General features: G+C 36.6%; 1 protein-coding gene across 2 annotated transcripts in view; it reads left to right on the top strand.

Moving 5' to 3' along the window:
* LOC109110388 (netrin receptor UNC5D-like) overlaps positions 1-27,127 on the top strand; it is a 168,866-nt gene that overhangs the window by 98,293 nt on the left and 43,446 nt on the right. For both annotated transcript variants that reach the window (XM_042778845.1, XM_042778846.1), the window contains 3 exons: positions 8,830-9,030; positions 23,115-23,258; positions 23,791-23,894. In XM_042778845.1, coding sequence (XP_042634779.1) covers positions 8,830-9,030; positions 23,115-23,258; positions 23,791-23,894 — 449 coding nt within the window. The remainder of the gene's footprint in view (positions 1-8,829; positions 9,031-23,114; positions 23,259-23,790; positions 23,895-27,127) is intronic.

The following is a 27,127-nucleotide window of genomic DNA, read 5'->3' as shown; positions in this document are numbered from 1 at the left end:
CTTTTTGTCACTAATTTGTAACTTCTCTTCACTTCACATCTAATTTCTTCTGTTCTCTTCTCTTAGCTTTGCATCATTTTCTTAGTCACTTAGTCTTGTCTCTGCTCTGCACTTCTCCTCCTTCCAAATTTCCTTATCTTACCTTTCATCACCATCCACATTTCTTTTCATGTTTTATTTCTTCCAAATTTCCTTATCTTACCTTTCATCACCATCCACATTTCTTTTCAGTCTCACTTCATTTATGATTTATTTGTTAAATAACTGCTGGTGTGTATCTGTACAGTTTTTGTATGTTTAAAATTTCAAATGATACCCACCCCTATTCACAATATATACTGTGGAACATCAATATTTGAACGAAAAGAACTGAAGATCTGTCTCACATAACGCATTGGGTAGTTGCCCACTCTATGTATTTTTGATCAGAGTCCTATAGTGAAATCACAGGAACTGGGAGAAGGTGCTGTGGTCCTATATTTTTTATTTTTGATCTGGGATGTATTGATAGGAATGTTTTGTTGTGAGATAGAAAGCTTTAGTAACATGTAGAAGTCTTTGCTGTCACTTTTGATCAATTCAATGTTGCTGGATGAAAGTATTCATTTCTTTAAAAACAATCCTTACTGACCCTAAACTTTTGAATAGTAGTGTACATTGGTTGAATCAGTATTGCTGTGTCATAGGGCTTGGCCTTTTTTTCCATTTTTATCGTTTTTATCGTTTTATTCGATAGAATAGAACTTATTTATACAAAAATGCAAGAAGATGGGAGTGAACTTTTTTTAACTTGAGCGCCAAGAGTGCCGTTTTATGCATGAGATGCTGCAAGAGACGCGAACACAACTCTCAAACGTGTCCATGTTTGCATAGAAAAAAACAATGAAAAAGCAGCATAATCGAATAAAGACTACTGTATGTATGATGGTTATTAAAGAAAAAGTTACTTGAATCATGTTGTAGTTACATTTTTAAGTTGACTAATTAAAAATCATAAAAATTGAGAATCGGTCAAATGTCAAATCTATATATATATATATATATATATATTTTTTTTTTTTTTTTTTTTGCTAAATCGCCCAGCCCTACTGCGTGCTGGGGTGTCACCCATGTTATGGATTTGAATCCCAGAGAAAAGGCATACTGGGAAAATGTATTTCAACCTTGTATGCACTGTATGTCACTTTGGATATTTATTTATTTATTTTATTTTTTTTTTAATTTTTTTTTATGTAATGTTTTGTGTTGTGTAATGTATTTTTGAAATAAATAGCATGCCTCAGCTTTAAGTGAGGTGAAATATAAACTCTTCAGAGCACTCTGGCTTTTGTAGGGTACTTAAAAGCTTGGTTTTAGATTTTCAATGCTTTTTAGGCTTTTACCATAGTTTAGAAGATTGCAGGACAAACAAGTGGACTGACCACTTAAAAAGTTACCATGAGCAATTTTGGAAATTTGAACAAACGTTGTTTCCTCTAAAACATTTTCCTCTTCACCTTATTGTATTTTTACGCCCTCTTCCGGTGTTCTTTTTATGATCGTCACCAAGGTGCACAGCAGTTTGACATATTGAACATACTTTAGTTTTCTTTTCTTTGTGTGCATTAAAATCAAATATAGCATTTAGTGTAACTAAAGTATATTGTGAGTAATCCCTAGTGTGAGTACTTGCCTACATCAATACTTTATTATAGACTTGTTTTACATATTTCATGGTGATAGCTGATGTTCTTTTCTGATGTTTTTTGCATGCCTAGAACAAGTATTACATCTAATGCAATGAAAAGGGAAAAAGAGATATATTAACAGAGCTCTGGGGCTTCCCAGGAACTTTGATCCCGTGGGACTGCGATTAGTAAAAGAAGCGACTCATCACTTAGTGTGAAGCTCTTTGGAGACGGAAAAAAGGAGAAAGTCTTCGATCTCGAGCATTCCGGAAGGACCCTCGCTGTCTGTTCACTAAATCTCTTCCACACATCCAAGAATCCTTTCAAAGGAATTTCATACCATCTGAAGTGCTCTGAGAATGATAGGAGGTATCGTCTGTGTACTACTTGAGTTCCTTGAACCATTATCCTAGCAACTTTTATGCGCTCAGAACTTTTTGTGATTTCGTTCTAGCATTTCATGTAATCATCAAGCACATTTTGGAATTAAATTACGCCGTATTAAATAATCACTCTTCCTTAACTGTCCATTAAGAGTTTGTGAGAGTATTTAAGCTACATCACATGGAATGACATCAGAAGTGAACAAAATTTGACATTAACTTTACCCTGTCGTGTTAATTCTACCATCTGAGACTAAATCTCTAATTATATTCAGCCCAACAGAAGTACATACACGAAAGTGACACTTCCTAACCTTTTCTAAAATGTCACTGTTACTTAAGAATGGTTTGTTTGTACTAATTAGCTAACGATTGTGGCCCTGCATTTGAATTTTGAGCAGTGCTGCATTTACAGTTCTGCTTTGTAAATGTATGTACTAGCAGCTGTTTGATTCTAAGTCATGATATTTTTGATCGAGACTGCAGTATCTCTCCCTCTCTGTTTCTAAACCTAGTGAACAGTCTAGCAGCATATTAACTGAAATGGAACTTCATACTCTAAGTGACTCATTTGGAACACTCTGCATATTTACAGCTGTGTGTGTCATTTACAAGAGACTCAGCTCATTGACTTTAATACAGACACATCAAGAGAAATTGTGTAATATTCAAATAGGCATAAATATACACTATGATTTGAGGTCTGTAAGATCTTTTTTGATCTTCATTAAAGGATAGAATATATTTACTGTCACTTCTGATCAATGTTACAAAAGACTTCTATTTTAAAGAAATGCTGTTCTTTTGAACTTTTTATTTATCAAAAAATCCAGAAAAAGTTATGTCACAACTGTTTTCAAGTTTCATAATAGGAGTTTCATCAGCAGCAAATCAGCATATAAGAATGGTTTCTGAAGGATCTTGTGAAACTAAAGTAGTGGTTTTTGAAAATTCAGCTTTTCAAAATATTGTAGAAGTAGAAGGGAAGCTCATGTTTTAAATAATTATCTTATTTGGGCAAGCAAAACTGGCTAAATGGCTGTCACAGAAAATTGTTTGAATGGTGAGGAATCAACTGATGTTGTGTCCATTAAAAGGGTTTATTAAAATTTCGTATAAAAATCGATTTTACTTACTACAAATTGATCAATGACATAGAAAATTTTAAATATAAATGGAGAGTAAATCAATGCATTTGTGATGTGGATTATGATAGCTGTTTGCTAATTTATATTTAAGTGTATCTGTGTTTAGAATTTTTTCCTGTACTTCCTGTTCATTTTTTTTTTTTTCTTAAAACATCAATGTTTATGGAAGAATTATAGAAATCCCAGAATGCTACAGTGCAGAGCTGAAGCATTTCAAGGTATTGTTCAGCCAAAAAAAAATCTAAAGTCATTTACTCACCCATATCATTCAATACCTAAAAGACTTTATTTGTGATAAACATTTTTGTCCATAAAATGGCATATGTGTGCGTGTGTGAGAGGCTGATCTACATGTGGTATGTGTTATTGTTCAGGCCGTGGGTGAGCTGTATGTTACGCAGGTTCATCACCCTGCTGAGAACTGCCACTATCGTGATCGTGATGTACCAGCAGTCTGTCAAAATTCCCCAAGGTGCACTTCTCACTGTCTTTCTCCGTCTGAAATGCAAGTTTTGCACCATTTTCCAGGATTTGCAGAAAAGAGGATTGTGCAAAGCTCATATTTTCACTGTAGCTGGGGTCCAAAAGTGTGAGACCACTAGTGAAAAAGTCTGGTTTGTCTTTTTCCAGTTGAATACCAATGTATGTTTTCACAAAATATATTCAGTATAACCAACCATTTATTTTTTTATTTTAAGTTTGTTGCTGTTACCTTAATAGATATCCTAATTGATGTGCCTGATAAATACAGCTCTAATGTGCTAAATAAATAATAATAATAATTTAAAAGAAATTAAAAGGCTTCAATGTGCTTATCTACCTTTTGACAGTAATTTAGCAAGCTACGATTTAAAAAAGAACTTTCCCAATACTGGTATGTACTAGTCACATCTGCACTCAAAAATATGTCTGTGATTTGACATAAACAATAGATTAAATTTAGCCATCAGAGAGTGCTTCCTTTATCACTTCAAGGTCAGAATGGTTAGCATGTTTGTATTTTGTGTGTGTGTTTTGCGTCGTAGACCTCTCAGTGTGACAGACAGGTGTGTGTGATAAACTCATTGCTCAGAGCCGGTGGCAGTGACATCTTGTTTTGCTCCCGTAGCGTGAGATGTATCTAGCGTCCGCCGTTATTGCCGGGGTGGCTCGCTGCTCGTATATCATCGCTGTGGCAACCAACTCGGCCCTGACAGCAGAGGGGGGATTGAGAAGACACGACCGGCCATTTTGGCATTTCCTTTTCACACTGTGGATTAAGAGAGCAGATCGGTGCTTTATCAACTCATGCAACTGAGACACATTAAATAGCTGTCAGAAATCTTGATACAGAGAGCTTTGGAAAACACACATATGCTCAATCACTGAAATCATCCTCTCTCACTCTCTCTTCACACACGCACACACATACACAGAGCTCAAAAGCCCCTCAGAGAGGCAGTCAGGACTGTGTTATTGTGTCTAAGCCGTGATTGCATTAGGATGTCATGGTCACTTTTGTTCTCTTCAGTTCTATCAAGAACTAACACTACATAACAAAAACACCACCACAGGGGGAAACTAACTCAAAAAACCGAACTGCCAGGTTTCTTGGTTCACACGACAACAGACTCTTAAAAATAAAAGCTTTAAAGCAAAACAGTTCTTACAGGCTGATGCCACAGGTGAGCCATTTTAACTTACATCATATTTTTTTAAAGAACTTATTCTCCAGAGAACCACATACCAAAAATGAACATTCTACAAGAGCAAAGTGTAATTTAATATTTGATTCGATTGTAAATAAAAATGATTCACCAGTTGGCCAGTAATTTTATTGGACACAACAATATAACATTGTGTAGATCAAATTTAATTAATTAATTAATTTGTATTTTTTTGTGAAAAAAAAAAAAAATATATATATATATATGAAATATATATAACTTTTCAATGTTTGACTGTTTTAACCTGAATGTTTTGATGAAGGGCCTTTAGTCCATGTCTTTTAAATTTAACATCATAAAGTATTACACTTCTTAGCATATATGCATGTTTAAAATGTGTATATGTATATATATTCCAATTGAAGTGCAAGTTGGATTGTTTTGCTTGTCTCTGTTGCTGTGTGTCTTGTTTGTGTGTGAATGTGCATGAGTGTAATAAAGTTTATTCTCCATCAGAAACAAACAGACGGTCCTCCCCTCAAACACGGTTATATGAATCACTCTGCATACAGAAGTATGCAACTTCCACAAGTCTAAAGTAGCTCTCTCGGCTGGTTCCCATTTGCACTTTTTTCTTTCTCACTCTTTTTCCCTCCCACCCCCAACTCTTTCTCTCTTTCCTTTCATCTGTGACTCAGATGACTATTTTTCCCTTTCATCAGACTGCCATCATGTCAAGCACTCCTGAACATCTGTGATGGTGGCTGGATAAAAGCATATGGTGGACGAGTCCAAATGTGTGTGATTGTATGTGTGCTTGCATTGGAATGTGTTGCGATTTGTGTATTTGCTTGTAAATGTAAAAACATTTGTTTGTGGGCGTGCAAAAATTGCATTAGCACACATTACAGTATGGAACTGCACAGTCCAATTTGTTTGTGTGTGTTTGTGAATATGGATGTGTTCACACTCCTACCTGGTGCTCAGTGTGTGGGAGTGTTCATTCTAAAAAGAAGCATGCCGTGTCCATGAGCACAAAGCATTAGGTGATACAAACAAGACACTGTGCAATTAATTCTCTTATAGAAAATAATGTGTGTTCTGTATTCTATTTTAATATATCTTAAAATGTAATTTATTAATTAATTTACAGTCTTCAGCGTCACATGATCCTTCAGAAATCATTCTAATATGCTGGTTTGGTGCTCAAGAAACGTCTCATTATTATAAATATTGAAAATGTTTTTGCTGCAAAAGAACATTTACAAAAGAACATTTATTTGAAGTGTTTTTTTTTTTACAATGTTTTTTTTTTTTAATTTTTGACCAAATTAATGCATCCTAATTGATTAAAAATATGATTTTCTGAAGAAAAAAAAAAAAAATCAAACCTTTAAATGGTAGTGAATTTCTATAGCTCTATGCTCCTATGTTTACTGAGGAGTTTAAGGAAAAACATCTGAAATAAGTTGATACATAAATGAAACATAAATGGACCATGCTTAAATTAAATACATCTTGATTGAATTGTGAAAAGTGACCATTCCATACTACAATGGAGCCAGACTTGAATATGAGTTAACATTCGATGGGGAATGACACTTCTTTTCCATCCGTTGCTGTTATTGCCATAATATGTTTTGAATTATCGTTAACCATTGTTAAATTAATGCTTTACCCTTTGACATGATTTTAGAAAAGTTTAAGTAGTTATTTGATTTTTGGTTCACATTTTTAACCTAGAAAAGTAATTCTAGCAATGAAACATTTTTCTGAAAGATTACTAAGGTACAATGTTTTTAAGGAAATAACATGATGTACTGATGAAATGTTCATACTGTAGTAAGACCAGGAGTGTATATTAGGAAAGTGCATGTTGACTTTAAATCTACTGAGCTATGAAAGAAACACTTGAGTGATAAAATTGTCCTCTGGTTTGAGAGAGACAGTGAGAGAAGTAGAGCTGTGATTTTCTCAGAGTGAGCGGCACACGCAGACATTTCTCTATTCATTCTAATCAGGATGAATCAGGTATGTTTGCCAGAGGATAACGCACCTGTGTACACACACACATGTGCGTAAAGTTTCCCAGGGAAGGATTACAAGTCAATAGAAATTTCTATTATGCTTAAGATTTCAGTCAGTTATGTCTGTGATAGTTTTATTAGTGAGGGAGAGTCTTAGAATGTGTGTGTGTGTGTGTGTGTGTGTGTGTGTGTGTGTGTGTGTGTGTGTGTGTGTGTGTGTGTGTGTGTGTGTGTGTGTGTGTGTGTGTGTGTGTGTGTGTGTGTGTGTGTGTGTGTGTGTGTGTGTGTGTGTGTGTGTGTGTGTGTACACAGATGCAGTGACAGAAAGAGAAATGGAGAGTGAGCAGGAGAGAAACGTGAAGAGCGAGGGAGAGGAGTGCTTTAAATCATTGTGTGCTTGTGGATATTTCAGCTCTTGTCACTCTTGTGTGGCTCTTTTATCCACAAGACATTTTAGACTCTAAATCTTTTTCCAAATATCCCTGTGTGAAATAGAATTTCACACCCGTATGTGGTCGATTTCATGGGGCATGTCAGAACTGTTTTCCGTTTTTTAATAGCCAGTTTATTATAGATTTACAGTACTTTTATTTTATTTCTTGGGCTTTTGATGCTTTATTTGACAGATACAATGGAGGGTTACAAGAAATTTTGAAAGAGAAGAGAAACATTTCAGGACATTTATTATTGTGTTTATTACAGTATGTTTTGGTCATTTTATATATAATTGTAGCTTTATTTTGACCAAAAGGATTTTGAATTATGTAAAGATGTGGAAAAAAACAAACAAAAAAAAACAGAAATATATTGTGTGTGTGCATATATATATATATATATATATATATATATATATATATATATATATATATATATATATTTAATGGACCGGATATGACTAGTCTTTTTCTTTTTCATATCAAATAGATATGATATGAGCTTTACTCAGAATTCCACAAGATCAGCCTAGTCCAGCTCTTGCTGTGACAGCAAATGCTCACAGATCCTGACTCAACTGTCACAAAGTAAATGTGCCTTTTGCAGATTAACTCAGGTATAATTACCATATAGTGGCTGAAAAAAATACCCATAAGCACAATTGTGACTTTGCCTCCATATTACTGTATATGCTTGCTCCAAATCCTTTTTCCAAACTTTTTTGTCTTATACACCCTCCCAGACCTATCCACAGGCTCAAGTACTCCTTCATCAACATAGATCAGAAATGTTATCCTTTTTTAAATTAACCTTTAATTTGACATCCCAGTGTGTGCTTATATTTAGTAAATTTATATTCAACATTTTTATCACTTCATCCTCCAACTTCAGTTTGTATTTCTACTGAAATCATTACAATGAATGTGAGATGCATGGACACATGTGTTGCTGCCTTAGGACAGTCTAAAATAAGGTATTTTAGGATGCAGCGTAATTAAGTTACCCACCTTTTGGAACAGCCTTTGCGTTGGCAAGCATTATGCTTTACCTTAAAATGTTGCCTCCATTAGCAGCTCACTGGGTTTTGGAACAGAGCAAACATCTGCATATAATGTCTGATTTAATGTGAAGCCACAGAGCCCAAGGGAGCTGTCCGTGGTCCTGAAAATGCTCACTATTGAGTATCAACTGGCTGCTGTCAACGGTGCTAAAATCATCTGCAGGCACCTTCAGCTGCTTTAGGGCCGTTTTGACTTTATCTCTCAGTGTCGCCAGCTCGTATTGTGCTCATTTGAAAACATCGTCCAACCTAAAAGCGCTTTTGAAAGTGATTGACAGACCAGTTAAAGAAGTGAGTAAGCTTGCTGTCAGGGAGCTTAGCTGATGTGTCTGATTATAGGAACTTGCAGATAGATAGCTGTCAGTTGAGCGGATTTGGCCGGTTAGACATTTTTGCTCCATTTTGAATGAAACAATGACTTTTCTTCTAGAGCTGACGTAAAACTCCTGAATTTTTGTTGCAGGGTCACGTGATGGTCTCTCAGCGATGTCTGGAACGCTGCCTCACTTTCTGCAGGAGCCCGATGATGCGTACATTGTCAAAAGCAACCCCATCAAGCTACGTTGCCGTGCACGTCCCGCCCTCCAGATCTTCTTTAAATGCAACGGGGAGTGGGTCCATCAGAACCAACACACTTCCTTGGAGCACACTGAACTAGGAACCGGTAAATACCCATGTGCTGTCCTTCTCTTTAAATAAATAGTTCAACCAAAAAATGAAAATTTACTGAAATTACCCTCAGGCTATAAAAGACATGGATGAGTTTGTTTATTCAGAGGATAAATTGGTGAGCAAGAGATGTAATGCTAAATTTCTCCAAATCTGTTCCGATAAAGAAACAAACTGCATCTTGGATGGCCTGAGGGTGAGTAAATTTACAGCAAATTTTCATTTTTGGGTGAACTTTTCCTTTAATGCACCTTCTATCTGTCTGTCAGTGGCTGCTGGGTGAGTGGCGTCCAGAATGTCAAATCCTACAGCAGCAGACATTCGGCTCAACTTTTTGCAGCTTTCATCTTTCAGCTCACTCTCCATCAAACATAGTGTGCTATCTGTAAGAGCTTGAAAGAGACTGATTGTTGCATTTAGTATTTGCTGGTGCAGATTCTGAAAGCTGAAAGGGCTGATCTAGTGATGCAACATAGTGAAATAAAACGTACAGTACTTGACCCAGGGGTGAATTGCTGCTTTATATTCAAAAATGTCTGAAAAGCAGTCTGGCTCATTTCAGGCATGTTTTTACCACTTGTATTTATTTCTTTCATCTTTATCTGTTATAAAAGAGACAACTGTCAGCAGCTGAAAAAATTGACAGATTTTGAATGCTACCTGTATTGAAAGCTTTAAAACTGCTAGTGAGGATGAAATCCTCCAGCTTAAATCCCTGCTGCTTATCCAAACTATAGACCGGAAGTTATTCACTTCTGATGGAGAGTTTAGAGTGTCACTGTGAATATTTCACACTTGATGTGAGGTTCCTCCTGAAAGGATGGTTATGAGTGAGGTCAGAAATATACACTGTTGAAAGTTTTGGGGTGAGTGCTTTTTATTTTATTTGTTTGTTTGTTTGTTTGTTTTAAAATACATTAATACTTTTATTTAGCAAGTAAGCACTGAAATCATCAATAATTACAATGAAGGCATTTATAATGTTACAAAAGATTTCTTTTTTTTTTAATAAATGCTGTTCTTTGGAAAATTCTCTTCATAAAATAATCCAGAAAATATTAAGCAGCACAATTGTTGTCAACTGTTTTAATAATAATAATAAGGATATTTTTCCAGAATCATGTGACACTGAAGCCTGAAATAATGGCTGCTGAAAATTCAGCTTTGCCATCACAGGAACAAATTACATTTTAAACATTAAAACCAAAGAAATCAGTTATTTAAAATTGTTACAATATTTTACAATATTAATGTTTACACTGTATCTTACCCAAACTTTTAAATTGTAGTGTATGTGGATAGCTGTTCATTCATATCAGCGTAGTCAATAAGCAGAGAGTAAATGCTGTTGCTTTTTGCTTCATAAGAGACGCAAACAGAATCCATTCAGAAACCAATTACTGATCTGCATGTGTGAAAGTGTTTTTGCAAACAACTTAATGTTTGGTATTACTGCCATTAGGGGGCATATTTTATATTGTCATATTTGGAGAAGTTTGATGCTACACATGAGGATTTGGCTTCTGTTCTGTGTTGATAAATTATTATTTGGATGGAAAATGTGGTGATAAATTAGATTTGATGACAATCAAGTTTATAATACAGTAATTCTCAAAATTCTACCTTATTTGGCTTAATTTAAAAGAAAATGCTCTGTTGTAACTTATAAATTACTTTATTTTCTTTATAGAGCTTACTGTTGAAATTATGCTACATTTTTGCTCACACTGCGATGTGAAACGGGTCTTATAGTGCACTTATAATAAAGACAATCCCCCTGGAGCTACATGGATTTAAGTGCCTTGCCACAGGCACAGTAGTGCTTATGGATTAGCCCTTGTGGGGCCCTCAAACCTACAGCCTTTTGTTTATCATCCCATAGCTGAAACCACTAGGCCACACCACCCCATTGTAAAGTAGAAGGAATCTACTGCTTACAAATCTAAGTAAAATCTCACACACTGAAAGTCCCAAGGCTGATCTTGGATCATCTGCTAAAATAAACATCCACCTCAAATGTGATGTTGCATGCACCCAGCTTGCTATCTGAGCTTCCTCTTAGCACACTTACAGATATCTTCTATCCGTGCCCGGCACTGACCATTGAGTCTCAGTGGGTTGTTGGACTGCCTAATCATCTCTGTACATCTGTGAGGCTCCGTTGATTAAGGCCGGGCTCCCTCGGTCCAGCATAGATACGCTCCGATCGCATCTCTCTAGCGACAAAGCAGATAAATCAAACTCTGAGAGCAGGAGCCGCGATGTCCTTGGACTGCCTGCGTGCCTGCTTGGATTATTTGTCCTGCTGGGCTGAATGGAATCGCTCACGGAAGGATGGTTGGTAAATCTGTCAGTACTTTTGAAATGGTGCATTTTTGTCAAGACTGGTAAAGACTGCAAAACTGCACTGCAGGACAGGACGAGGTTGATATAAAAACAAAGTGTCTTGCCGATGTACATATACTGTACAGATAAATAATCCCATTTTATCTGCCTAATAATGTTAGTAAAAATGGCTTGCACCTGCGCTGGACCATGAAACTGTGTAGTTTTTATTATACTGTAAATATCGCCCAGAGTTTGTTTGTTTGTCTAATTTTATGCGTTTGTGCTTGACTCTGATGCAGAACAAAGAATCACAGGCATTAATGGAGAAGTAAAAGGAAAGCTCCGGCTTTACCGCCTCATGTTTGATGAACGCCATCAGGAAGAGTGGCCAGCTTGCAAGTCTGTTTCAGAATTAGCCAGATCAGTTTCCTTCCTGTGGCCAAACACACAGTAACAGCAGAGCTGGCTAACAGGACTGGACACCACTGTGATTCTCTGGCTTACAAACAGAATCATTTACGAGCAGGACAGTATAATCACCTCCCAGCATCATTTACATCTCTTTTGGCTACTAATGTGACTGTTGTATTATAAACATGATCTTTAAAATCTGCTACTACAATTGCATTTTAAATATAGAGATGTCATAGGGATAGTTCACCCAAAAATGAAAATTCTGTCATCATCTCATGTCGTCCCAAACCTGTATTACCTGTATCATCTTCTGCAGAACGTAAAAAAAAAAAAAAAAAAAAAAAAGATTGGGGTTCTATTGATTTGGAAACGTTCTTTAATATAAAGGCCCATTTCTGACTAAAAGTAAAACATAAAAGATAATATTGAAAATAACCACAATTGGAAGATTGTTGAATGAAATGAGCATTGTTAGAACTGTATATAAGCTAAAAGCACAAGGACGACAATGAGTGTTTTCCTAGGGTGATGTCTAAAGAACGCCTGTGGGTCAATGGGGGTTCAGGTTGTGTGACCTTGCAGACACACCTCAGGTGTTGGCAGTTCACTGTGTGGGCAATGATTCATAATTCATTCGTGGTGAAAGTGTGCATCCAGTGCATTATCACACATTTGTGCACCTGTGCTTGATAAAATGTGCTGGTTTGTTTAATAATAATGAGGACCGTGTTGGCTTTTATGCTGGCGTTTCATGAAAATGTATTTGATAGGGCTCTGTGAGCTGCAGTGTCTGTGATGTGTCAGTTGCTCGTGTTGCCAGGGGTGATAATCATCATGGCTGCAATTGATAGCAAATGACTAGGAATTGTTCGGCCAAAAATGAAAATTCTGTCATTACTTACCAGTTGGCTGCTGTAGTCCAAGTCTTTTTAAGTTACATGACAGCTTTGTGTGTGTAACAGACCCATATTTTGTCCTTATTCTCTGAGAACTTCCCCTCAATTGAGTTGTTAGAACAAGAACAGCTACCAGTGGTTGAAGTTGACATCCTGATCAATGAACAAATCATTCCATTGAATCAGTTCTTTTAAAGGAGCCAGTTGATTTGGTTCACAAATCAATCTGAGCAATTCTTTCATGAATCAGACTATTCTAGAGTTAGAAGTTGAATTGTTCAATTATTTGATTTATTGATCCAGTTACAGCAGTTCTCAGGTTGATTCAATGAAAGAATTATTCTTTTGAGACAGTTTGTTTCAGTGAACCAGTTGATTTAGTTAAAAATCAGCCTAAACCATCTGTTAATAAATCAGACTGAATCATTCTCAAATTGGACTAATTCATACTTGAATTATTTGACTTACTGATTTAAATGATCAAAGTTAAAAGCCTGTGATTATCACTCAACTGTTTTCTGCTGTATGAGGGAGTCAGAATAGTGATCCAGTTCTTAATGAACCAGTTGGTCCTTTTCAATAATCAGACTGAATGATTACATTTTTGGGGTGAACTGTTCCTTTTAATAAAACTCATAAAATCCCTATTTTAGCCAACAGTTGAAACCATGTGTTTAGATGTCTTAAAAAAAAAAATGGCTTAGGCTGTTGTCATGGCGATGGATATGGGCTGGAAGAGAGCAGGAGGGCAGGGCAGTGCAGAACAACAGTCAGCCAGAGCAGCATAACCCCACTGCTCACTGATCAATACAGATCACACAGCTAAAGCCTCTGATCCTACTACCACTGAGAAAGAAAGATAGACAGACTGAGAGCAAAAACAGAAAAGAGAGGAGGAGAGATTTATTAGGAGCACGATAACGATAGAGATCCGCCAAAGTATAGATTTAGGGAGTTGAATGGAGGGATGGGTGGAGAAAGATGGAGGGTGAGGGAGAAATTAAAGAAAAAGGGTGACATTAAAGAGATTTAAGGGGAAGAGGATGAGAGTATGCGAGAAATGTTAAAGGAGTAGTTTACTCAAAAATGAAACTTTATTTAATCACCCTCATGTTTCTTCGCGTCCTGTATGAACACAAAAGATGATGTTTGGAAGAATGTTCACACAGCATGTTTTGATTAGTGGGTTTCAAGGTCATAAAAATATGCAAGTGTCTCTTGCCTTTTCAGTGCTTAAAAGTATGAAAAAGTATGAAAATGCTTTTGTTTTCCACCTTTTGGGTTGGATCAACATCATGTTGAGTAAATGATATTAAAATTTTCATATTTTTGGCTGAAGGGTCTCTTTAAAATGTCACTGTATGGTGAACATCCAGTGGGCTGATAGGTAAACAGGAGATAGATAAGAGAACATACTTGAAAGGCAACTACATATGGAGGGAAAGAGGGACATAGCAAGAGATGTAGGGTGAGATTGTCCTCACCTGCTGTTTGGTGACTGCAAGAGGGATTGACGTCCAGCATTCTGCATTAAGATCACAGCTAGCCCTCTGCGCTATATCATCTACCGCCAACAGAGAAAGACAGACACAAGACAAGATGCACTGAGATTCAGGAAGGACAAAGACGATGGAGAAAAACAGAAGAGAGGGAGTTTGAAAGAGATGGAGGAAGGGAAAGAAAATGCATGCGCTTACTGATCCTCGGGGCCAAAAGCGCTATACATGAATATGCGAACAACTGCAAAATAAGCTGTAGCTGCAATACAGGATTATAAACAGTAACTGTTTAGGCTTCTCACAGACATGTTAACAAAAGACTTTTATTCAGGATTAGCAGTTGCGCTCAAGACAGTTGTCAGTCAAGACACTACCAAGCACGCTCAGAATGTCTAAAAGGGCTTTTGAGCACTTTTTCAGTGTCATGTCACGGTTATAATGAACTAAATGATCACAGTTTATAAATATTATCACAGTATTGTTAAAATGTGCTGAAATGTTTAAAAAGTACTGATACACAGACTGTAATCATTTCATCAAGCCTTATATAGAAAACCAACAACAAATAAAATTAGCAGCACTTTTTGTTTGCATAAACATGAACAAAAAGTGTTGTTTGGGAGACTTGCAAGATAATAAAGTTTTCATATAGTTTTAGGCCACATGTGCAGCTAAATTTGGTTGTCAATGCACCTTTAACTGCTTAATCCTGCTTTGCAAGCACAGTTAAGTAATGTACAGGTGTGACCAGCGCATTCTACAATGCTTAATCCTGCTTTGCAAGCACAGTTAAGTAATGTACAGGTGTGACCAACGCATTCTACTAGTGTTGTTAGTTTTTTGTAAATAAAACGAAAAAAAAAAAAAAGTTGCCTTCTAAACAAACAAAATACACTGGCTTTGGTTGCTGTAATATTTCTTTGGTTAAAACTAGCAGACACCCCAATGCATGAAACACTAGAACATTGCTATGGTTACCAGTTTCGAGAGTGAGTTCTGTTCCGTACACACACACAAAACTATAATGTAGGGTGTTCACTTACAGTGCCCTCCACTAATATTGCCACCCTTGGTGAATATGAGCAAAGATGGCTGTGAAAATAAATCTGCATTGTTTAGCCTTTTGATCATTCATTCAGAAAATTTACTAAATTCTAACCTGTCACTGAAGTCAAATGATGGAAAGTGTGTGTGTGTGTGGGGGGGGGGGGGGTCTCATTAGGATTATTTTTTTTTATCTAGTTCACGTTGGACACGCTTATTGGCACCCAATTATTGCAACATTCTTTTTCCAAGATAAATGCTCTGAGTTTTCTCCTATAATGCCTGTGAGTTTGGAGAACACCTGACAAGAGATCAGATAACTTTCCTTCAGAATCACTCCAGATCCTTCAGATTTCCAGCTCTATGGTCGTGCTTCTTCTCTTCTGTTCACCCCAATCATTTCTACGACAGGGACGGCCATGGCAGATGCTTCATTTTGTGTTAATTTTGATGTTTGTTTTGGATCATTGTCCTGATTGAAAATATAAGATTTCTAACAGAGGCAGTCAGGTTTAGATTTTTTATCTGTCGGTATTTGATAGAATCCATGATGCCATGTATCTGAAAAAGATGTCCAGAACCTCCCGCAGAAAAATAGGCCCACAATATTAAAGATCCAGCAGTATAATCAACTGTGAGCATTTTTTTTTTTTTTTTTGACCCCAAGACTCAACTAATTTCTGCAATTCTCCAACTGTGATCCTTGGAGAATCTTTGGCCACTCAAACTCTCCTCCTCACCATGCATTAGGACATTATAGACACACATCCTCTCCCAGGCAGATTTGTAACATCTTTAGTTGATTGGAACTTCTGAATTATTGCCCTGATGGTGGAAATGGAGATTTTCAATGCTTTAGCTCTTTCTATTTTGTGAAGCTCAACAACCTTGTTCTGCACATCAGAACTATATTATTTGGTTTTACTCCTTGTGATGGCTGATTTACGGGAATTTGGCCTTTATATTTCTCATATTTATAATCCCGTGGAACAGGAAGTCATGGCTGGAGAATTTTATGCTCCTAGTCATCCTGCTGTGCTAAAAAATGTAAGTATGAATGGGAATATACTTTAGTACGGAGCCCCGCACACGGCATGCAGGAAAAAATAGTAGGCTAAATTGTGTGCACGATTTACTACTTTTTTCCCTCGATTTATAAATGGTGTGCACAATTGACTAATTTGGTCCCTCTGCTTGCTAAATTGTGCACAAGATTTATAAATCGAGGGAACAAAATAGTAAATCGTGCACACAATTTAGCCTACTAATTTTTTGAGTGAATAAGTAAATTGTGTGCACAATTTAGCAAATCGAGGGAATGAAATAGTAATAGTGTGCACGTTTTAGTACATTGAGGGAACGAATTAGTAAATTGTGTGCCAATATTAGTAAATGACATCGTATGTATTTAAATTCGGTTGTCACTCCTGAAACTTTACCGTGCATACGTGGCCTTAGAAAATGATTTTAAAAAATGGCTAAAATGGTTTTAAGCATAATTAAAATATAAAGCGGTACTAACTGTTGGAAATTTTATCTTGGTTTATCGTCAAACTAGTAACCATTTCATATCACACAAATACACCCATTTTGCAGTTTGAAATGGTTCCCGGATGTGGCACTGACAAGCATCTTCTGTCCATGCGGTCATCTGTGGTTTTTAATCCCTGAAGTGGCCCTATAAACTCACATACACACTGTGTGTCTACAGGATCAGAAGGCTCACAAGGATGGCACAGACCTCCCACTGCTTAAAGAGCTCAAAGCCAACAGTCGGACAATATTCACACACGCAAACACACAGCTGCAGCCCGACTGCTGCCAGCACTAGCAGAGGGATCAGATCTGCTTGTCTCTGCCAAGCCCTGGGAGAGCGAGGACACTTTAGATGTGCCATCACTGGATGTGCAGATCCAGACACTGAGACATTGTTACTGTTGTGAGATGCCGATTTGGTTCTCCTAATCTCTCCCAGAACTCTTCACTGCCACTCAGCAACAAGCCACAAGCCAGATCCAGGCACCGGCACACACACACACACACACCAGTCTCCAAATGCTGGAACAGGAAAAGAAAGGAAAGGGGGATGAGGACCATGGGCAAGCAAAGCCGCCACTGACTCTCTTGGAGACTAGGGGCTCTCCAACTCTGAATCTGGCGTGAAAAGTACAGCAGGGATGAAGACGAGAGCCTGTCTGGAAACCAGAGAAGGAATACATGAATGTGTTGGGATCAGGAATTAAAGGATGAAGAAAAGAGGAAATGGAATTTATTTCTCTCTCTTGGATGGAAGCTAGGATCTTTTAGAGGTCAAACACAGTATAATAGTAGCGTAATTTTACAGTTCAAGATATAGTGTAGTACATGTAGTATATAGTGTGTGTACATATGTGTATATATCAGTGGTGTGCGGTGGTGTTCTGAAATGCAGGCAAAGTCCTTTTTTTTATTTTATTTTTTTATCAAATGTACAGTAAATTCCTGTCCCAGTCATATGTTCATGGTTAAATAACCATTACTTACACTCCCAAAAAAAAAAATCGATCCTATTTTTACATGAACAATGTGATCAATATTCTGTTTATTAAAGCCAAGTATGAATCTCGTAATGTGTTTATTCCAAAATAACTCAAGGCAGTAACAATTTAAACAATATATTTTATTTGTGAACGTATGCTCAGCTATTCTTTTTAATAGTTCACTTTTAACTATTTCTGAATTATTCGGTTCATCAGTCATCAGGGGTTTGTTGGTATTGGACACAGAGATTTTTTTTATTTTTTTAAGCAGATTACTCACTGAAAACTCCCACAGATCATGTTTTCAGGCCATTTCAAATCTCATTTTGAAGTAACAAAGTTGTTATATCTAAGTATGTGAGTTGTTTACTTACTTTTTGAAATGAGTCTTCCCATTAATGCCATATTGTTCATTCTGACTGATTCGCAAACACAGAATGCGCATGAGGTGGGATTTATCACATGAACCAATCACAGCCAAACATTACCAGTCAGATCCAATCGTATCGTAATGGAGGCATTGTGTCTTCTTACATGATTTTCTCCCTTTCATTCTCAATTACCCCCCCCCCCCCCCCCACACACACACACCAAACTCACCGCATGCTTTAGGTGATTTGTTAAATCTCAGTAAGCTCAGGGGAGGTGAGAGAAACGCAGACTCCCGCTGTAACTTTACCTGCTGGTGTCGTTGTTGCACAATGTTTCTATAGAAAAACGAGTGATTTATAATTTATTCATTTTAATAATTTTAATTACATTCTTTGAAATAAAAAAAACATTGCATTTTTTAATTTTGCAGTTTTGCAGTATACATATGAATTAGCAGTTAATCAAGTTAATCAAGAACAGGTGTTTTTGAGCATTTTGGCATCATTTTGGTAACAATTATAGCTTCTAATTAATGTATACGAATCAAACTTTGCACATATACTTTCTTATGTTATGACATTACAGAATTTATTATTTATATGTGTAATATATACGTAATATATACTTCTTGATTCAATTCCCAAAAGCTTTCAGCAGTATGATTTAAAAAAAAAAAAATAATGATTTCATAATTTATTACAACATATGCATAAATACTTGTGCTTCAATATTCATTTTAATACAAAAAAATAATATATAATAAACCTGAATGTGTGTGTGTATGTATATTGGTAATATATACAATATATAACAACATAGTTGAGCTGAAAACACCCAGGTAAAAAAAAAAAATCATTATTATCAAAATTTCGTAAAAACACTGAACATTATCAGCACTGGAGCGCTGACGTTGTGTAAGCCTGACTGCTTGTCAAACATAATGTTTTTAATATTGCATGAACAAATCAAATAAGACGTTCCCAGCGATGCATGTAATCACGAGAAGCAGTTGGAACAAGCACAGGATGTGAAAAAGCTCCGCTCCTGATAGATGCACAGACATTTCAGCAGTTCATAGTTGATACAGAGCATGGCGCAAGTTCAGGAATACAAGATGTCTGTGTGTTTACATGCACAATACGAAAAGAATAACCAAAACTCTCAGAAGAAGCCAAGTGTGTATTACAGCCACTCCAATGAGGAATACAACAGGGTATTGGAAGCACTATAGATGTGTATCTGGGCTTCGTAGTTAATCCATGGCCTCAAGGTCTTTGGCAGCCATAACAGGATGTTGGATTTGGTTGGTTTGTGGGAGATTTTCTTCTGTCTACTCTAATGGATGCATCAGAAACAATGGGTTTACTATCGCATATGCCAGGGTCTATGTGCTTCATGTAAGGCCACACACAACACTGGCATCAACTCCAGCGTTCTCCATATGCCACACATTCGTATTCATTAGTCATGCTTTACTGTTTTCTACTTTCCTATGTCTGTACACACACACTCTGTCTCTGTCCGGGGCCTGAAATGATGATTTATATGGTTTATTTAAAGTCAACTGTGCCTCCAGTGAAACAGTTTCCTCCATGGCAGCACTTTGTCCGAGCAGTCATTCTCAAGCTTCTTGTCGTTTAGTTCCAAACTTGGCTTGAGAGTCTCGATTCCTCTGAGTATCTGTGGACGAGCGCTGGAAGGTTCCAGTTTCTTGGCTGCATCCCCAGGGGCGGAATTGGATGCGACAGAATCTGTATCTGAGGTGGTGTGTACATATCTTCTTGCCAATAGCAATGAATTGAGAAAATGTACCAGCCATAAATATTTCTTACAGGCTTTTTTTTTAATCCTATATCTATATATATAATATATATATATATATATATATATATATATATATATATATATATATATATATATATATATGTTCTTAGAATATAATATATAATATGACATTGTTATTATTTTTTCTTCTTACATATTTGCAGAGGTCATCTTTTCAATCATATATTAGAGCCAGTACATCAACACAGTCAGTATGCTGTTTTAATGTAATGCAAATCAAACAATTTGCCAACATAAAAAGATCAAAAGAGAACTGTGTGTATGCAAACACAAACATTTCCATCATATTAGCAGAGTGCTTTAGGGTCTTTGATTTCATTCACTTCCATCTCTTCAGAAAAAAAAAACACAAATTATTCTAGCAATTTAAACCAGAAGTTCCTGGTAAAGTAATAAAATATTATTGTCCCTTTTTTATTTTATTTTTTTATTTTTTTACTCCATTTTGGCACTTGGTAAATTTAGGGCTGTAGTAACTACACCATCTGGTAATTTTTTTATTATGGAATATTAAATGTTGTTTTGAATACCTTGTATTTTATTATACTGAATATATTTGATAATTTATAAGATAAAAAATACAGTGATAGTGTGAAATATTATTTCAATTTAAAATGTCGGTTTTCTATTTTAATATAATATAAAAAGTAATCTGTTCTTGAAATAGCGAAGCTGAATTTTCAGCAGCCATTACTCCAGTCTTCAGTACATGTCATATGATCCTTCAGAAATCATTCTAAAATGCTGATTTGCTTACAGTGTTGTGCAGATTAATATTTATGTGGAAAACTTTTTGAGTGGGAAGTTCAGAATTTATCTGTAAGAGAAATCTATGTCATTATTGTCACTTTTGATCAATTTAATGTATCCTTACTGAATAAAAGTACTAATAGCAGTATTCACATGACATTTACAGCTCAAGTGATTGACTCAAAACATCCTGGCAGCAGAACTGAGAGACCATGAGCAAAGATAGTTGAGCATTGCCAAGCAACTGCCACTAAAATAAACAGGAATAATCAGACATTTTTCTCCTGGTATTAAAGACCTGCTTTATCTGTTCGGGTTATTTTGTTAAGCCATTTAGAGGTCTCACTTTCAGTATGTATAATCCTGAGTGCAGCTGTACAAGTATTTTCATTTTGTATGCAGCCTTCACTGCACATTATCCTGTGAATATACATATTTGATCTGTTTTCCTGGGAAATGTATCCTTTTTATGTTATTTTGTTATCTTTATTTATTTATTTATTTATTTTTAATGAGTTAAAAATGGTCCTTATTAACCTTGATTTACCCTGGCAATAAAATTATTCACATAATAAATGTATTTCAAAATATTATAAAAGTATCTCTCTTTTTTTGTTTTGTTTTTAATTTTTTTTATTTAATTATTATTATTATTTTTTTTTTTTGTGAGCTTTTGGGCTGGAAATCGTCCACCCGATCTGGCAATACTGTCTGCCTCTGCCACCCCCGCTGCTGCTGCTGTCTTTTCTCTTCCTTTTGGCACAGGAATCTCAGTTTCTGTTCAGTCAGTTTTGTTCTGTTCCCCACTGTTTGAAAGATAATCATTCAGATTTAAAGGATTATAGATGCTTAGAGTCCTGACCTGACTCAGTCTCCCTTTATTTAGCAATACCCTTTTCATTTCCAATTCTCTCTCTCTCCCTTTCTCTGCTCATTTCTCACAGCCAAGCGTGCTTCTCCGACTGAGCAATATCAAATTGATTTTCCATTGCTTACCTTAATATCATTAAAGATGAGTCTCATTTTCTCTCAGCAGAGCAAATACACCCACAGAGACCCACACGGAGGCTTGCATTAATGCGTCCGTCTGCGACAGAGTTTCATAGTCGTAATTCTCCCTCCGCTCACCCTGAACATAATTGTGTCTCTAATTCACAGAACGGTTTCATTTAAAATGTTTTCAGTTTTGTAACCATTAACACGCTCTCATATATCGGGTCTCGCTTTTGTGGTGCGCGTCTTGACTTGACACTCACCGTTGCCCTGGCTTGTATATTTTGGTTGCATTTTGCAAAGCTTTCTGGGCATTGGCTGTGAGAAAAGTGTAATCCACCACCTCAAACGCTTCCTGCATAATTTAATGTTTGGTCGGCACGACAACAGTACTAAAATTAGGCTTATGACAGAAAGAATACATTATAGAGCAGTCTGGGAAGAGAGCAGCAAGGTTGAAGAGGAGCCTGGGGAACGTTTTTAAAATTCTCTACAGGAAGATGTGCATTATTATGATTCCCATAATCCTGCTTTCTGACTCATACCATTTTCGCTCTTTAATCTGTTACCTGGTTGTGGTTCTTACAAGAACCACAAGGGTTCGGAGTTCATTAAACGCAAACTAGGCCCAAATGGTCTTATGCAATATTGGAATTAAATGAACATTAGAGCATTATTATAGATGTGTGGTAAAAGCTGGGCTGTTTATTTCGAACCCTCTGAGGGAATATGGCTTAACTGGCTTTTAATTTTAGTGTCTGCTATTTGTTTAACTCTATTTAAAGCTACTTTGAAACATTTCATGCTGTAAGCTTTTCATAACTTAGAGTACAATTACATTTAAGGTCTTTTTAAATATATAACTGTTTGATGATTTTTTGATAGTTTAGAGTGGAATTAAATTTTAGTTGTTTTTATTAGAGTGACATTATTAAATGTGCACAGAAAAAATGTACACTTATATACAAATAAAACTAGAAAATATGTCAAATTCTATTGCTGAGTCAAAAATAGGGATGAACAACAGTTTAACTAAATATTGTGCTTCAAAAAGATGTAAAATTGCTCACAGGGACTTGTGCAGAGAGCCTGGAATCAGTGAATCGTAAGAGAGAGAGAGAGAAGCGTTTATGAAAACGCTTTGATTATTCAGTTCTCTGTGCAAACAATGTGATATAAAACATTTTAACAGGTTACACTGCATTATTTTTTTTTTAGTTTTTTTTGGGGGGAAAAAAGTAGCTCATTACTGAAAGATGCATTGTTTTGGAAACTGAAGCTGAGCTACTGCAAAATGCAGTTAAGTTCATAGCATCGCTTCCTTTAGTTAGTACTGATTTTCAAAGACTGTTGCCATTATAAAATGTGGATCATGTCTCTTTTTCATTCTTAGCCCTTCCATTTTTCCTTTCCGTGCAGGGCTGAAGATCCGTGAAGTGATGATAAATGTGTCCAGACAGCAGGTGGAGGACTTCCATGGACCAGAGGACTACTGGTGTCTGTGTGTGGCCTGGAGTCATCTGGGCACCTCCAAGAGTCGCAAAGCCACCGTCCGCATTGCATGTCAGTATAATCATTGCCCATTTATTTATTTATTTTTTCAAAAATAACTTTCCACTTTGGAATTCTTACAGTTTTTTCTAATAATATTTATATGAAATGGATAGTTTTCGTTGTATAAAATTGCAAATTTCTATTTATTTTATTTCAGTTTTAATTTTAAATTAACTTTTTTAGGTTTAGTTTTAGTTAATAACACTGGATAGTACCACCCTTAAATAATGGCATTATTTGAACCCCATTAGCTGATGACATTAGTCGACCTGCAAGAGAATTTTACTGTAGAAGCCACTTTATGCTTATGCCTGTAGTGAGACTCTAGAATTGTTTGCATTAACATGTATGTATGAAATATCAGTTCAGACCTTACTTTTAGTTGCACTGAAATATGCTAATGCCATATGAATATGCTAATATTGAATACACAAATCACATTTAAATCATCATTCCAAATGTTTTAACAAAAAATATCTACTTGATTTAGCTAGTAACGTAGCTGCTACATGCTACCAGTGTTCTTTTGGTTTCCATATAGACCTAAGGAAGAATTTCGAACAGGAGCCGCAGGGGATGGAGGTGCCGATCAATGGCATGATCGTTCTCCACTGCCGCCCACCTGAGGGAGTGCCTGCAGCTGAGGTGAGTGCGCCATATCGCCCTCTACCTGTCTGGATATGTGAGTTTCCATTCTATTGAACAGAATTTAAAAGGACAAATCAATCAGTCGATGTTGGCATTCAGTGCACTGTTTGTATTTTGCCTTATAGGCATTTGATGAGCATGCTTTCCTACGAATTAGGGATGAGTGGGGTTGTATTTGCGAGCAAGTACCGGTGTGTGCATTATCATTATCGTAGTCAGGGTTCTGGAACGGGGATATATTCAAAAGTGCATTTGCATGGTCGGCGCAGGATTTGCAGTGCATTTACATGTGTCTGATGATTTTCCAGGTTTTTATTTTTTACCAAGCACCATCTCATTACATTAACTTAGGGGATTCTTTGTGTCTCTTTTAAGAACTTTCTCCTTTCCTTCTATATTTTTTCCTTATATACTGTATGTCCTGAATAATATGTGCTTTTCGAAACAAGAACTGCCCCGTGTTGCCCAGTTCCAGCAAGAGATAAAAGATTCAGCTCAAGTGGACAGTTTGTGTTACTGTAGGCCCCTCGTCTTCCACTTGCTGGGTCACTCGCAAGGCCTTTTGTTTTATATGCATGAATGCCACTTCAGAGAAGAACACAGACTTTGAATAATGCAAAGCAAATCCCATCCTAACCCTCTGAACTGCTGTCTACTGTCCTAAGAAAAGTAATTCTCCTGGGAATAGGGTTGTAGTGTGAAGAAGCAGTTGAGCTATCTATCTATCTATCTATCTATCTATCTATCTATCTATCTATCTATCTATCTATCTATCTATCTATCTATCTATCTATCTATCTGTATGTCTGTCTGTCTGTCTGTCTGTCTGTCTGTCATTGTTTTTGTTGTAACTTTAGAATCTGCATTCAAGTTTGCAGCAAGAAGTGATACTGAATTCTGTGAGCGTCAAAGAAGTGTTCTGAGCAACCGCTCTTTTAGGTTCATCTTAGTGACTCCAAGTGTATAATATCGAACCTCCTACAGACTTTTGTGATGGGCTTAGGAGGATATCCATGTGCTTAGTGGAAATCAAACTGGCAATTGCTTCTCATAAACCCAGTGTCATATTATTATCATCCCCCACATTCTAGCGAGATGATAAGTGATACCGCTGCGTCTGCCTATCTGAGGCAGCTGACAGATTCCTTATTTTTTTTGTTTTTGTCAAAAAAAATTTATGTCACTCTGTGTTCTTTGTAGTAATTTCAGAACAAGCAATACCTAAACTAGGCCACCACATTTCAACATCAGCTTTAAAAAAAAAATAAAAAATCGTATCAGCTGGTGCCATCTGTCATGTTGGAAACGGATCCAAAATGGCTGTATGGTGAGCTGCCGTCTGTGATCTAGAGGGAAGTAGCCGTGCACCATCCCTACAGCTAATCAATAGTTACTAGAGCCAATATGGCGCTGCTGCTGAAAAGGGTAGTCAGGCTTAGGCGGTGTTTGAGCTGAAGCCAAGATCCGGGCCCAGAGGTCTCTGTGCCAGAACGGTTTGTCGCTGGAGATTACAGGTCGGCAGATGAATGCTCCCTGTGAAATCATTGCTGCTCAAAGTCTAAAGGTCAAGCCAAAGAACTCTGCCACTGGTAGACATATGAGCCAAGATGGCTTCCCCGTTGGTTGGCTGATACCATCTTTGGACAGGACACAAGTCTGGCAGAGACTGGAAATTGATCAAGGGCTCGGAGAGCGTTGGCAGGTCATGGCTGACACGCCACCTCTGCGCTTCGCGCGGGTTAATTATTTTGCTCTTGATTCTGGCAGTGAAACGTGAAAGCTTGATTAAATCGCTTGTATTTGAGTTTTTTTTTTCTTTCTTTCTTTTTTTCTAAAGACATTTGCGAAAGGTCACAGGCTCGTAACAATTTTGTCATTGTTTATTCTGGCATATGTCATCCTTGTCGTTTGTTTGTTCCCCGCTTGAATGGAAACCTGTTTAGAAAATATCATTTCCCTGGAGCTATAAGATCATCCCTGTTGAATAATGAACATAACATAATTAAAACAATTACGCCAACAAGGAAATGAAAGTGCGATATTAACTGTCAAAGTAAAGTTCATGCAGATTACTCACAGCTAAGATGGGAGAAAAAAAGGCTCTCAATAACTTTGAAAGACCAGACCGATCATTAAGCTCATATTAACTTTGTACTCCTCATCCAGCAATGCAATTAATCATTCAGTCTGATAAAGCAAAGTCATTTAAAGTGCTTAAAATGTAATTATTCAGCAATAAACATGGCACGGGCTGCGCTGTCAAGAATAGGATGAGAAGGAAGGACACATCCGGCCCGTTCTAACCTCACATCTGAAATAGCGCAGTTGGATTTAGAAAGTTCATTTCTTTAATGTGATTCGGTGAAAGTCACCGTAACGCTCGTAAGGGGCCGCAGACTTGATTGAAGCAAAGTGATGCAAAGGGACTTTAATGAAACTGGAACTTAATTGAGTAGGATGGAACAAACCCGGACAAGACCTCCTTTTGTAATTGCCTTCTTGTCACTTTCACTCTCCGTCTAAATGAATGTAAATCTAAAGGGTGGTTTTTGCCCAGAATGACAATGTTATGAGGTGTTGTACCCATTTCAGGGCTAATTGGATTGACCTGTTAGGGATGTGCCATATTCAGTGTTGAGAATGAGCCTGTTTTTTAGACATAGCCACCTGGAAAGTTTGTCCATGTTTTTGGCCTCTGGAACGTCTCAACTTAACAACATGATTAACTGCATTATGAAAATCCTTAATGGCGGCAAATGTTATTTTTACACTTTCACTTACACTTACAAAAATGTGTTTTAGTCAAAGTTTTTTCTTGACAAAAATGTAGTCAATATCATAATTTTAGTCAATTTTACTTGGAATAAAATGGGTTATAATCAGTGTTGTGCAAGTTACTTCCAAACTGTAATACATTATAGATTACATGTTACTGTTATTTAAAAGTAATTCCTTACCTTACAATATTCCTGTCTCAGAATTGTAATGCGTTACATAACTCCTGTATTTCTTGAGTTACTTTCACCTAGGGATGGCTCGATACCATAATTTTAGCTTCAGTACGATACCAGAAAGTAATCGATATAGATAAATCAATACAATAGGTGGCAAATAACCAGCCTCAAAAAATAAGTCAACTGAAAAAAAAAAAAAAAAAATTGGAGGAAAAAAGAGTGAATGATCATCATTTATAGTATTTATTAATCTTGGTTAATGTAAGGTATGTGCTT

Source organism: Cyprinus carpio, chromosome A21, assembly GCF_018340385.1.
Source record: "Cyprinus carpio isolate SPL01 chromosome A21, ASM1834038v1, whole genome shotgun sequence".
NCBI classification, from domain to species: domain Eukaryota; kingdom Metazoa; phylum Chordata; class Actinopteri; order Cypriniformes; family Cyprinidae; genus Cyprinus; species Cyprinus carpio.
The sequence above is the reverse complement of the archived record's forward strand: the minus strand, read 5'-3'. Positions and strand labels throughout refer to the sequence as shown.